Source organism: Pocillopora damicornis, chromosome 6, assembly GCF_964200805.1.
Source record: "Pocillopora damicornis chromosome 6, jaPocDami1.2, whole genome shotgun sequence".
NCBI lineage: Eukaryota > Metazoa > Cnidaria > Anthozoa > Scleractinia > Pocilloporidae > Pocillopora > Pocillopora damicornis.
In genome coordinates, this window is record NC_142675.1 from 17,740,001 (window position 1) to 17,752,747 (window position 12,747).

The following is a 12,747-nucleotide window of genomic DNA, read 5'->3' on the forward strand; positions in this document are numbered from 1 at the left end:
CGGATGACAAAGTCTTCTTCAAAGTAAAACAACAGAGGAGTCAAATTTGACTAAGTGCGACTTTATTTTTTCCAAAGCATCTCTGGGCGGGCTGCATTCCTCATCTTCTAATCTGATTGGCTAAATACGCGTTCTTAATCGAAGGACCCACTCAAGACCTCGGACGCAGTTTCCCATCAACGAATCTCGCGCTCGGTAAATAACAACTATGTCTTCCTTCTTTTGCTTTATGTTTGTTTATTTGATTTCCACTTTTCGTTTTTTTTTTGGGTTTTTTTTCCCTTAACTGTACCATTGCAGCACGGCAAGATTACAGGTAGCCCCTCTGTCCTGGCGTAATCTCCAATGCGGATTCATCAGAAATCAAGCAAATTATGAAATTCCAGGGAAAAATCTCACGCACGGACAACGATATTCTGGTAGAGGATTGGATCATATAAAATCCGCTCCCCTCCCCCCCCCCCTTAAAAAAGGAATAGACGTCACAAAACTCACAAGCTGATAACAAATTTTGGAATAAATTGTTTTTTACCCCAAAACTTGTATCTTGTGTACTTCAGGTATCTCAGGTCGCTATATCGACCGATAGACGACTGATGTGACAGTCGATCGATAGCAATCCACGGTTCGTCGATTGCTCGATAGTGATCGGTCGCCCGTATTTTACGATCGGTCGCCCATATTTACGATCGACAAAACGAAATCCATTGCAGTAAAAATATGAAGTTTCCAAGGTCACCTTGGATGGCGAGATCGAATAAGAGCGAAGAGGAACTGATAACATCAGGTTATAAACAGTTATTAGATCAGATGTTTGTGATATCCAGAGTAATGTAAGTCTTGGTTGGGGTATTGCACTGTACGCTTTCGGCCAATCAGAAAACGGATAGTGAGCTGAATGGTTAATAATACTCCGGAAATTCGTGGGCACTCCGCTCTTCAACTCGTCACGTGCATATGATATGAATATTTAATCAGTCCAGGAATTGTTCAAAGCTAATTTTATTTGGCAACTTTAATGTCAACAAAGGATTGATCATATTCGCTGATTGGCTTATATGACTCGTTACCACTTTTAACTATGACAGACAAAAAAATAATATAAAAAATAGACATACATCGGTTATGCTCTTTCAACACCAACCTATTTTTAGAAATAACGTGCCACAGTTGCTACATCAAGAATTTCTCTTTTTCTTTAGTTTGTGTCAACCAATATCAAGGGTGACAAATTAACAGCTCGCAAAATTGTGCTGATAATGTCATCGCTTAGAGGCAATTGCGCATGTTTTTTCTTTTTTTCGGTTTCGTAGTAACTTATTCAATTTTGTAACATTATCGACGGATGAAAGTGTCTCTAAGTTACACTATGCAGATGTTTCTAAACTTCATTTTGAATATCGGTTTGTTTATTTAACCACTGGGGACAATTTTTATCCAAGTAAATTGTGTCCTCACGGAAATTTTCCGTGGGGAAAGCCGCTTTTTATTACTAGACAATTGCTTTTCTTCCTTCTTAAATTTACATTTTCTTCTGCTAAATTTATTACCTGTGTAATAAATTGCTGAAAGGAATTTCTCATATTCTACTTTTGTGTCATTTTATGTGACCAATTAACAACAAAGTTATTAAGGGTGACTGTCGAAGTCATGCGGCAGCCGCCAGTCCATTTGTGGTTCATATTTTGTGACTTTTTATTAAATCGAGGTCACAGCATGAATAAGTGTCCTATTTATAATAAGTAAATGTTTCTAAATATAAGTTTCTTTTGCATTTTTTAAGTTGTTATTTTCTATTTTAGTTTAATTTAACCGGCAACAATATTCATCAAATTGCGTTGCGTCCTCACGAAGACCAGTTCTTATGTCTCTCTCCAAAATATATATATTTCATTAGCTGAATATGTAATTTTCAAAATTTCGAAGCGTGTATCTCTTGTAAGTAATAATTAACCACACCACATGGCCAATTCAATCATCGGTTACAGCGCATGACTAGACGTGTTTCATCTGCCTTCTGTCGTTATTCAAGACGGTAGAGATTCAAAGGAAAGCGAATATGGTTTTAAGAAAGTTACGGCGAGGACTCTGTGTTTTAGTTCCTATCTACGTGTGCTTGGTGTTCATAGGATTTTTTTCATTTATTTGGTCACGCGCGAGAATTCCCCGTGGGCGAAAATCGATTGCCCATGTCACTGTATACAATGAACCAATTTCTCTCGTTAATACCTCGTTCAATTCATCCAAAATGTCTGGAGTGTTAAACTTGCATATATGGAATGATTTATGTGGGAATAGTGTCGAACTTCTTCGTGAGACGCCTCTGTTCCCTCGCTACCCTCACGAACGACTTTTCATAAGGAGTTTCCAAACTGCACGACATGTGGATGCTTACGCTCAAAGAATTTTTGGTTTCATCGAGCCTAAGGTTTCGGGGTTATACACTTTTGCAGTTTCTTCCGATGATACTTCTGAACTGTGGCTTAGTTTCAACGAAAATCCACGCAATCTTCGCTTGATAGCGAGTGTTTTTTCTCCCGTAGAAAGCGCATGGACAGAGGAAAGCATTTTCTCTAAATATGCTACTCAACAGTCGCGAAACATACGTCTCGAGGCGAATCGAAGATATTACGTGGAAGCATTGCATAAACAAGGTTCTGGTAATGGCAGAATTCAAGTTAACTGGAGGAAACCTGGGTCCATAAAACTCGAACCTGTAACGGGAGAATATCTGAGCGCGTATTTTGACGATAGCAGGCGAAACGGAAGTTTTCGTGACCTTGTCAAAGGCCACGAGAAACTCCAATGGTTTCCAAGTCATGTTAAGCAGAGAGTTTTCAAAGGGTTGAATCTAAAGAGTCAGTTTAATTACACGTCCCTTCCTTTAATCAATCGCAGTGAGGTTAAAGGAGTTTTAAATCCTTGTTCATACAAACCGAGCTACATTATCGAAAGAAACCTTTCTCGTTACGAAGGTGTTAACTTGGTGCACGATTCGTTGATATTCCCGTTCGACAACACCTATCTTCATCAAGCGCGAGTACCGTGGTCGGCAGGAAATAAAGAAGTTGATAATGTAACTGTTAGCAAAATTGTTGGGAAATTTATGAACAGTTTACATAAGTTTCATCGGTAGGTGTGATCAATAATGCTTGGTTTAGCATTTATTTGCATTTCGCGCTTCGGTTCCTGTTTCTTTGTTCCCTCCCAAATAAGGAGCCTCCCTAAGTGGACGGGGAAAACGACTGTTTCTCGAACTTTAATAGAAAATTATTGGAGTTGGAAGAAGAATTACGGCCATATTTTCAGAAAGGAAAGTGAACAACGGTTCCTTTCTTGTGTGCCGGAATGTGTGAGTGAAAGGTCCTTGCATTTGGCACGTCATTGTGGCTAATGAGATGTAAATTTCCGTTCGCCTTTGCTGTAGTTTTGACTCTTGATGTGACTTATCATCTAGGGCTAATTTTTCTATTCAGCGTTAAAAAAGGATTGAGTGAAATTTGTTTTCGGCGTGAATACTTACACGCTTCATTTCTCTCTTCGCCTCATGTATTATAGACAAGGACCGCGTGGCTTTGCTTACAACTTGAGAAATGATGAATAATTAAACATTTTGAAAATAAGTGCAATCTAAATCTCAATTAACAGAGCTGGTGAATTCTTCCACGCCTTTACAATTGCAATGGAAAATGTTAATTCCAACACTGTAATCTCATGTAATTGTGTAGTTTGATTGTCTGGGTGAGTGTAGTCCTGAGAAGGACTGTGGTCAGTAGTGGTGACTGACAACCTGAGCAAACTCTTTTATTGTCTGAATAGATATGGAAAGAACTGTTCATTGCTGTTCATTTTTTTTTGTTTTCTTTGCATTTACACAAAAGAACAAAGAGTAAGTCATGTCACAACTTTTGCACCACTGATCACCAACTCTCAGATTTCTCAAACTATGTGACTGAGACATGGTTGAATTTTTTTTTGACAAGGCGTTCACCAGTCACAGCTTTCCAAGGTGTTCTGTTGTGAATCAAACCCAACTTCACTTTGCTAGATCCTTTTTATTCTTAAGCTGTCTTGCTAAGTCAATGTTCAATTTCCTGGACAGGACTGGCACCTAGCTCAGCCTTCCATAGTGTTCCATTGTGAATCAAACCTAACTGACTAGACCTCTGCCTTAAGTTAATTTTGAGATAATCTAATTCTTTACCTTGTGTGTGGATGAAAACCCAGTAATAAGTTCAGTAGTTTGTTTTTTATCACTGCTATGGCTGGAACATAACCTTAATAAGATGAACTCCTTATTGATTTTGTTCCCTTCTTTCCTGGCAGGAAGTACTATTTACAGGGAATCCTGAATGTTGAACAGAACCTTGACCCTAAGCTGGGAAGTCGTTTCCTCCTTGAGCTTGAATTGGGTGTTAATGGATCAAGTGAAAGCTTCCGTCTCTCTGAGTATGTGTATCTTCCTCTGGAGAAAGAGGAGCTTTGTTTCCCTGAAGGTGTAGAGTGGGATAACAATGCTACAGTGTACTTTATTCTGCCTGTTAAAAACCAGGGCATGTGGGTTCATCACTTTGCTTCTCAGCTTGCAGCCATGTCAAATCAGAGTGGCGATTTCAACTTTCACATTATTGTTGTGGATTTTTCAAGTGATGACATTGATCTTGATGAAGTGTTTAGTGTGTGGCCATTAAAAAACCGGTATACCGTGATCAAGTTGACTGGGCCATTTCACAAGACATTAGGATTACAGAAGGCTGTCAGCGTTGTACCAAAGGAGGATGATATTGTCTTTCTTTTTGATCTTCATATTGATGTTCCTTTTGGTCTTATGGATAGTGTAAGAAAGGTGAGAAAGAGTCAACCATGAAGAATCTTAAGGTGCTTTCCTTGATTTTTGTGACCTTTAATATGTAATTTAGGGGTGTTTTTTTAGGGAGAAATTAGATACTAGTCACTTATAGCTTTGATTAATTTGTCTTCTTATGCTTTTGTGGGACACTTGTGGATACTTGACAGTGTTACTTTGTAACTTATGTGTTCGGGACATATAGAGATTATTTTGTTCAAAGTATTATCCCAGAAACAAGATAGCAGTCAATTGAAGACTCTTTTGCCTTTAAGAATGGTCACAGTCACTGTCACAAAATGAGTTGGGGCAACTTTGGCTTGGCTAGAAAAAGTAAACAAAATTGATGCAGTGTGTCAAAGAGACTCTTGTAACAGCTTGTCTCTGTTAAGTAACAACCTAAATGGCTCCCATGATTGATTCTGGATCTAAAGGTCTGGGTTGGTGTTAAAATAAAAATTTTGTACAGGTCTCCACATTTGAAATCATTAGCTAGTGGCTTGAGGCTCAGAAAAGTACTAGGTAGCTTGTGAAACATCAGTGCATAGGACATGTTGAACCATCAAATTGTACTGAGAAATTCTGTGGTGATTATTGGCTAAATCACTCAAAAATCATTTGCTTTTATTTTGTTGCATATACAGCACACAATATTTGGGAAGGTGGCATATGCACCTACTGTGGGCAGACTAGATTGTGGAGCATTTCCTAGTGATCCTTATGGTTTTTGGCAGGTGAATGGTTATGGAATTTTAAGTGTTTTCAAAAAGGACTGGGACAGATTTGGAGGTAAGTGCCATGAGTTTTTACTCTGAAGTCCTTCTGCATTTTAACTTTAAGTAACTGAGCAAGGACAATGGAGAAGGACTGAGTAAAGGTTTTAATATATTTTTTACAAACAACTCCTTAAGAAATGCATGCATAATTCTCTTGGATGGGAGTTATGTTTCAGATCTTGAGATCAGTGGGCAAAGATGCAGGGGTAAGATTTTTCAAGTTGAGGTCACAGATGAATTTGTGAGCCTCACAAGAAATGCATGCATAATTATCTTGTACCAGAATTAGGTTTAACCCTTTAACTCAGAAGATCTTACTGTTAATTCTCCCCTCTAGCTGCTACACATTTCCTTGTAAATCAGCAACAAGAATTTGGTGTTAGATCAGGATAATGACTTTTACCCGATAAGTTTGAGTATTCTCATTACCTGTTTGCTGGCTATATGCATGGATATTTTAGTTTAGGGAGAAGTTTCATGTTGATCACTTCTGGGAGTTACAGGGTTAAGATCTTGAGATCAGTAGGCAAAGATACAGGGGTAGGATTTTTCAAATAGAGGTCACAGATGAATTTCCACAAGCCTTACACACAAGAAAGAGTTAGGTTTTCAGGGGAAGGGGCAAAGGATGTTTTTTTTTTTTTAAATTCCAGATATCTTCTGATGGTCAGCAGTTTGAGTCCATGATCTCCTTTCCCCCTCCAAGGGCCGTGAAGAGATTAACCAGTGACTTCTTCCTATAATATCCCTACATTATCCAGCAAATGTGTAATAAGAATACTCAAACTTATCAGGTAGAAGCTGTTATCTTGGTCTAATGTTAAATTTTCTCAACTAATTTACAAGGACATGTAGTAACTAGAAGGGAGAATTAAAAATCAGATTTTGGGAGTTAAATGGTTAAATGTGCTTTCTTTTTTCCTATACAGGTATGAATGTTCGAGATTTTACCACAAAATGGGGTGGCGAGGATTGGGATCTCATTGACAGAGTACTTTCTGCACAGCTGGAAATTGAAAGACTAAAACAGCCGGGGTTGTTTCATTACTATCACTCTCACAAGGGAATGTGGAATACATAGGTTCTATAGATAACGTAGAAGATTTTAAATAAATTGCAGACGTATTTGGGAAAGGTAGTTGCTAGGTAGTTGTCTGAAAAATGACTTGAAATGATCTTGAGTGATTTCTAAAATGACCTAAAATGACCTTGAGTGATTCCCAAAATGACCTATAAAGGCCTTGAATGATTTCCAGAATGACCTAAAATGACCTTGAGTTATTTCCAAAATGACCTAAAATAGCCTTAATTGATGTCTAATATGAAATAAGCTGAAATGACCTGAAATGACCTTGAGTGATTTCTAACCCTAACCCTACAGTGACTAAAATGACATAAATTACATTTAAACTTTACTGGAACAATTTAAAATAGCAATTGCCAGCTATATATAACAGAGCAACAAAACTGAATGTGTGAGCGAGTGCTTACCTGTGAAAATGAGAATGTACATGTTCACTCAATGTGAACCATGGCTGTATAAAAATTGTGTCCATCACTAAATTTTGGCTCAATATAGCTTAGTTAGGATGGCTTTTAAATGCTTTCAGTCTCAGATCTTGTTAGTAATTCTCCATACTATCTGCCATATCATTGTTATGATGTTAGTTTGGGGAATTTGTAATTAGATCGACTTAAATAATCCCTCAGTTGATATTTATCTTTCTTCTTTCTACTTCTCTGCTTGATGTCGTTTTGATATTATGTTGTGTGAAGAAATTTTGTGTTGGTCACTCATGAGAGTTAAAGGGATGACCTTTATTTTACTAACTTGAAAATCCAGTGTATGATACTGCCGAATTTTCCCAGAGAAAGAAGAATTAAAATTTATTGGTATTATTTATTCTATAACTTAACAATTGAAGATTTAATGATTTAATTTAGAATATTTTTTATGAAAAAAAAAAAAGTTGTTTTTATTTATCAATAAAGGTTTTTTATTCAGGAGTACCAAGCTTTTCTCTGTCAATTAAAAACTGTGCCCCTTGTTAAAGCTGTGATTTATGTGGGACTGTGACTGCAGTGGGTAACCACCAAATTTTAATTGAAAAATGTTACATAGACGACTGCATGAATAATTTTTCGAGGAACTTTCCCGTTACTCGTTTGTTCGTTCGTTTGTTTGGTTTTAAAGAACTGCACCCCCCCTCCCCCACAAATTTTGATGGTGTGACACTCGCACGCGAGCTAATTAGGAATGTAATCTCGTTCCCAGGACCTTGCAGGGTTACAAGAATAAATTCTCTTCGTGCACGAAAGTTTTCCAAGATTCTGCTTAACTACTTGGAGCTAGTCTCCTTTAGGCGGCTTTCTTCAAATATGATTTCCATAGTTGCAATTTTCTTGTGGACAACATCAGTCACCATATGTGCTGCCATTATTATTTTCGTCGGATTGGTAATCTACCTGCTCTATGTCCACGCGAAGTACGACCATTTGCCCGGACCCAAAAGAGGTGGCTTCTTCACGGGTAACATGGCGTTAGTCTACGAAAAGAGAATCAAATTGAACTTAACGATCCACCAAATTTGGGCGGAGCTTGCCTTGCAGCACTCCCCGATGTTTGTGTTTTGGTTTTTCCATCGTCCAGTCGTTATTGTGACGGACGCGCAGCTTGTAAAGGAAGTATTAATTACGAAAAATCTGCCGAGGGACAAGTTCGGATACAGCCATCTCGCCTCGCTGTTTGGTGAGAGAATGCTCGGACAAGGACTTCTTTCCGAAGTTTCCGAGGAGGAGTGGCGCTGGAAGAGAGCCACATTGGATCCAGGGTTTTACCGTCCGAGTATAGTGGGGATGATAGACAATTTTAATACGACATGCGACTCCTTCTTACAAAGATTAGAGAGCCTTGCTGATGGCGAGGCGGAAGTTTCTATGGCTGAAGAACTTGTTAGGATAAACTTGGACTTGATAGCAAAGGTATTTTCAAATTCCTAACCACTCTAGTTACTATCCTTGCCCTTCCCAGTCTTTTCTTACCTAGATCTATTGTGACCCTTACGAAAAGATTTAGTGGAGTTTGGGAATAAGGAGGAATTCCTCTTTAATCACACCTGGCAGTGAAAGGGATATGTGTGATTGTTGGAAAAAAAGTGATTGCATTCGGAATATAGTGATTCCTCTTTTCTTGAAGGTGGAGAAACCAAATGATGAATTCAGCATTTTCTTGAATAAGTACCCATGCTTTAATAAGCCCCCTCCCTCCCCCAGATTAGTGCCCAACCCCTTGGCTATTATGTCAAACAAGCACCCCTCTTGAATAAGTACCTCTCCTCCTGTCCTCCCTCACTTTCTCGAATGATTGGGATAGGAAGAAAATGCCTGTTACTGTTGCCACCCTATATATATATCTTTTTTAATTACATTGGAATGAGTGCACTGTCAGGTTGATAGTTTCCTAATAAGCACCCCCTCGATTTAGCATCTTCCTTCCTATAAGCTCCCTGCCTTTTTAAGCTGATATTTTAAATATGGAATGTCATAAGAATGTATTATTGATTGGTAACTGGATTACAATTTGAATAAATTACTTTAAGTGCATTTGTCTTATACACCTCTTTAAGGGAGTGTCCTTAGATAAACATTTAGAAGGGGTAACTTGCAAAAACAATCAGCAAAAGTAATAATTAAGTATATATAATAGACTTGTGATCAAGTCCTACTTTTTGCCATTTGAAAATGTGGATTTAATTTCAATTGCATTTTTTGATCACCTGTCAACCATGTCTTATTTGGATACTCATGAGTTATTAGTTATTTCTCATCCAAGTGTCTAAATTTGTTTCTGAGGACTTAGATTATGAGGCAGATGTTTTATTGTTCTGTTCCATCATTATTGCCATGTAACTGTGGTTTTTCATTTCACTAATAAGGGATTACTATGACTTGGTAGGTTGCCTTTGACCTGGATTTGAACTCGACAAGTAATCCTGATACCCCTATACCTATCAACATTAGAATAGCTCTGGAGGGTCTCATTCAAAGTTTCAGAAAGCCTTTCATGCGGTTCCAGCCCTCCACTTTTGGTTACCAAGCTAAATGCAGAGAGGCTGTACGTTTTGTGAGAGGTGTGGCCAAGGAAGTGATTGAGAAAAGATGGAAGGCAAAAGAGAAAGGAGAAGATCAGCATAATGATCTCTTGTCACACATTCTTCTGTTACCCGAGAGAGACAGGCGCACCACAATGAATGACATGGTAGATCATTTCATGTCATTTGTAGTTGGTGGTAAGTTAGGATTGTCATATAGTCTCACCAGTAGCATAAACCACTTTATCCTTTAACTCCCAGAAGTGATTAACATCTAATTTCTCCCTGCAATATCTATATATTATCCAGCAAACAGGTAATGAGAATACTCAAACAAATCAAGTAGAAGTTGTTGTCTTGATCAAACACCAAATTCTTGTAACCAATTTAAAAGGAAATATGTAGTAGCTGGAGGGAAGAATTGACTATCAGATCTTGGGAGTTAAAAGGTTAACCCTTCAACCGGTGAGAGTGATAAGCATCTAATTACTCCCAAAAGTGTCACCCCTGAATCCAACATCTAGGTCTTGCGATTAAAGGAAATGATCATGAGGTCAATAACTGCTTGATTATTAAGCAAATTCTCCTTGTAAATACAGAGGGAAATGTATAGAGAACAGTATGGAGAACTTACAAACTGAAGTCAGGATGTAAAAGCTGGTTAAACTGTAGACTCATGAAGTGGGTAATGGGGAAAGCAGAATACTGACTATTTAATTTTGTGTGCCTCTTAATGTTGATCCGAAGTTTCCTTAGTTGTTCTTATTTGGTGTGTTGCTCAGTGTTTAACATTCGGAAAAAAAAATTTTCAGGGTTATCAACCTTAATTTCACCAGTGTCCATTAAGCTCTGACCCTTTTCACCTTAGCTGCTACCAGTTCTCTTCCATTCCTCTTCCAACCCTTTCCTCTGTTTTGAAGCTTAAAATTATGTCAAAGATGTTTATTAAGATACCTTTGGGGCCAAATTTTCATCAGAGAAGGTTCAAGAAGTTTGGCTGAACAGCATTGAGAGAACAAACCTTCAGTGAAAGTTATGAAAGACCAAAAGCTCTTATTGGCTAAATTTAATATCTCATGTCACCAAAAATTACATCCTCGTTCCCAGGGTCTTTTTTTCATCAGGTTGTTATAGTCACCCCTCCTAATAGCGAGAGATATTGGGCAGGAAGTAGAGAGACCCGGAGATCCAGGACCTCCTCGCGCGAGTGAATCCGCGCGGGAACTCTGCAATTCGTCGCTTTCCATTCGAGCGCCTGCGTTTTGGCTAGACTTCACTGCTATACCTAATCTTTCTTTAAGATCGATTAAATCTTGTGTAATTGAAATTATTTTTCAGGAGAGGAGACCATCTCAAACCATTTAACGTTTCTTCTTGCGGCAATAACTTCTCATCCTGAGGTGGAGGAAAGGTTTGTTACATCTCTCAATTGCAGATGTCTTACTCTGAAATAGAACGTCCTACTCTAATCTTTAATTGTATAATTTATTTCCACGAGTATTTTACATATCTGAGAACAGAATTGCGGTAATTTTCTAAGGTGGGTAAAGCATGGGTGAAGGAGTCCGTGATTTTCATAGATTTGTCTTTTTTTCTTAGAATTGTGGCCGAAATTGATGAAGTCCTTGGCAGTCGTTGTTCCGTGCGTTACGAAGACCTCGCAAGGCTCAAGTACCTGGAACAGACAATCAAGGAAGCTTTGCGCCTGCATCCTCCAGAACCAGCAATTACGCGCATGGCAAACGAAAGCATGATCATGGGCGGCTTCCACATTCCCGCCAAAACGAGCATCATGGTGAACGCTTATGTTCTTCATCATCATAGTAACTACTGGGACAACCCGGAGGAATTCGATCCAGAGCGCTTTGCGACGTGTAATCTTGAGAATGTTGAGCACTATGCGTACATTCCTTTCTCTCTCGGCCGTCATACGTGTATCGGCATACATTTTGCTCACATTGAGACCAAACTGTTAATTGCCCGTTTGCTTCAAACATTCAAATTCAATCTTGTTCCAGGTCAAGACCTCAAACAAATAGAACACATGACCTTGAGCCCAAAGAATGGGGTCAGGTGCAAGCTGTCCCTTAGGTGAACGCTGCCTTCTTCAGCATTTTATCTAAAGTTTGACCTAGTCGGAAAGGAAACCTTCACTGGTGGAACAAAATGCCGCTAAACGGCGCTTGGTTAGCTCCTGTTGTAGAGCGTTGGACTACTGCACCAACACGCTCAGGGCTTTTCCTATAGCGTCCACAAATGGTCAGACAATCTAGTCTTCTCAGATAAGGACGATAAACCGTAGGTCCCATCTCCTGCATTTTCTCTGTTCTGGTTAGCAGGGGACGTTAAAGAACCCACGCACTTCTCGCAAAGGGTAGGGAACCTAACTCCTGGTGGTGTGGTTTGGCCTTCTTATTTTTAATGCAGGCCCTCCTTTAATTTAGCTTTCAAGCTGAACTGGGCCAGCTAGGCCTGTGTAAATTTAAATAAATTACATACTTTTTTTAAAGTTAAAATTTGGCATAAGTGGGAATGGAGTTGTTTGTGGTCTTAGTGTGGAAAAATAAATACAAAGAAACATCTACTCGCTGTTTTGAACTGGAATTTAGAGTTCACCATCTCACTGGATTATATGACCATTTACTTTGCCACAATCCCCCTTTCGACTCCATCTAACCAAGAGAGCTCTTACTGTATTAGTTATTGAATGCGGAATTTTTCTGAAAGATAGTAATTCATTTCCTCTAATTATATGGGTGTTACTGACCAAACTTCCTCAGTCTTGAGCGCCCAAAATTTTCCTAGTTCTCTGCAATACACTGTGATCCCTTCTTGCTCAGTGAGGCTTTCGGTCTAAAAAAGAAAACCACTATATTGCTAATGAGAGATAATTGCGCAGTCAAGGAATAAAGGGACTTAAGTTCTTAGACTTATGACGCTCTTAACGCTATCTTAGAATGAAGATAATGGAAAGTTAATTATAGAATAGTAGATAAATAAAAATTAATTACCGCGATTTTTCTACAAACGACCA

At 38.6% G+C, this 12,747-nt stretch overlaps 2 protein-coding genes across 2 annotated transcripts; both read left to right on the plus strand.

The window, feature by feature from the left end:
* Positions 1 to 1,785: 1,785 nt before the first annotated feature.
* Positions 1,786 to 7,629, plus strand: LOC113682024 (beta-1,4-N-acetylgalactosaminyltransferase 3). The gene is made up of 4 exons (XM_027199172.2): positions 1,786 to 3,132; positions 4,327 to 4,846; positions 5,491 to 5,635; positions 6,552 to 7,629. The coding sequence occupies exons 1-4, from the start codon at positions 2,060 to 2,062 to the stop codon at positions 6,701 to 6,703; spliced, it is 1,890 nt and encodes a 629-aa protein (XP_027054973.2). The 5' UTR covers positions 1,786 to 2,059; the 3' UTR covers positions 6,704 to 7,629.
* A 278-nt stretch (positions 7,630 to 7,907) lies between these two features.
* LOC113682096 (cholesterol 24-hydroxylase) lies at positions 7,908 to 12,729 on the plus strand. The gene is made up of 4 exons (XM_027199244.2): positions 7,908 to 8,604; positions 9,578 to 9,911; positions 11,052 to 11,124; positions 11,313 to 12,729. Exons 1-4 carry the CDS (start codon positions 8,002 to 8,004, stop codon positions 11,806 to 11,808), a joined length of 1,506 nt encoding a protein of 501 aa, XP_027055045.2. The 5' UTR covers positions 7,908 to 8,001; the 3' UTR covers positions 11,809 to 12,729.
* Positions 12,730 to 12,747: the final 18 nt, after the last annotated feature.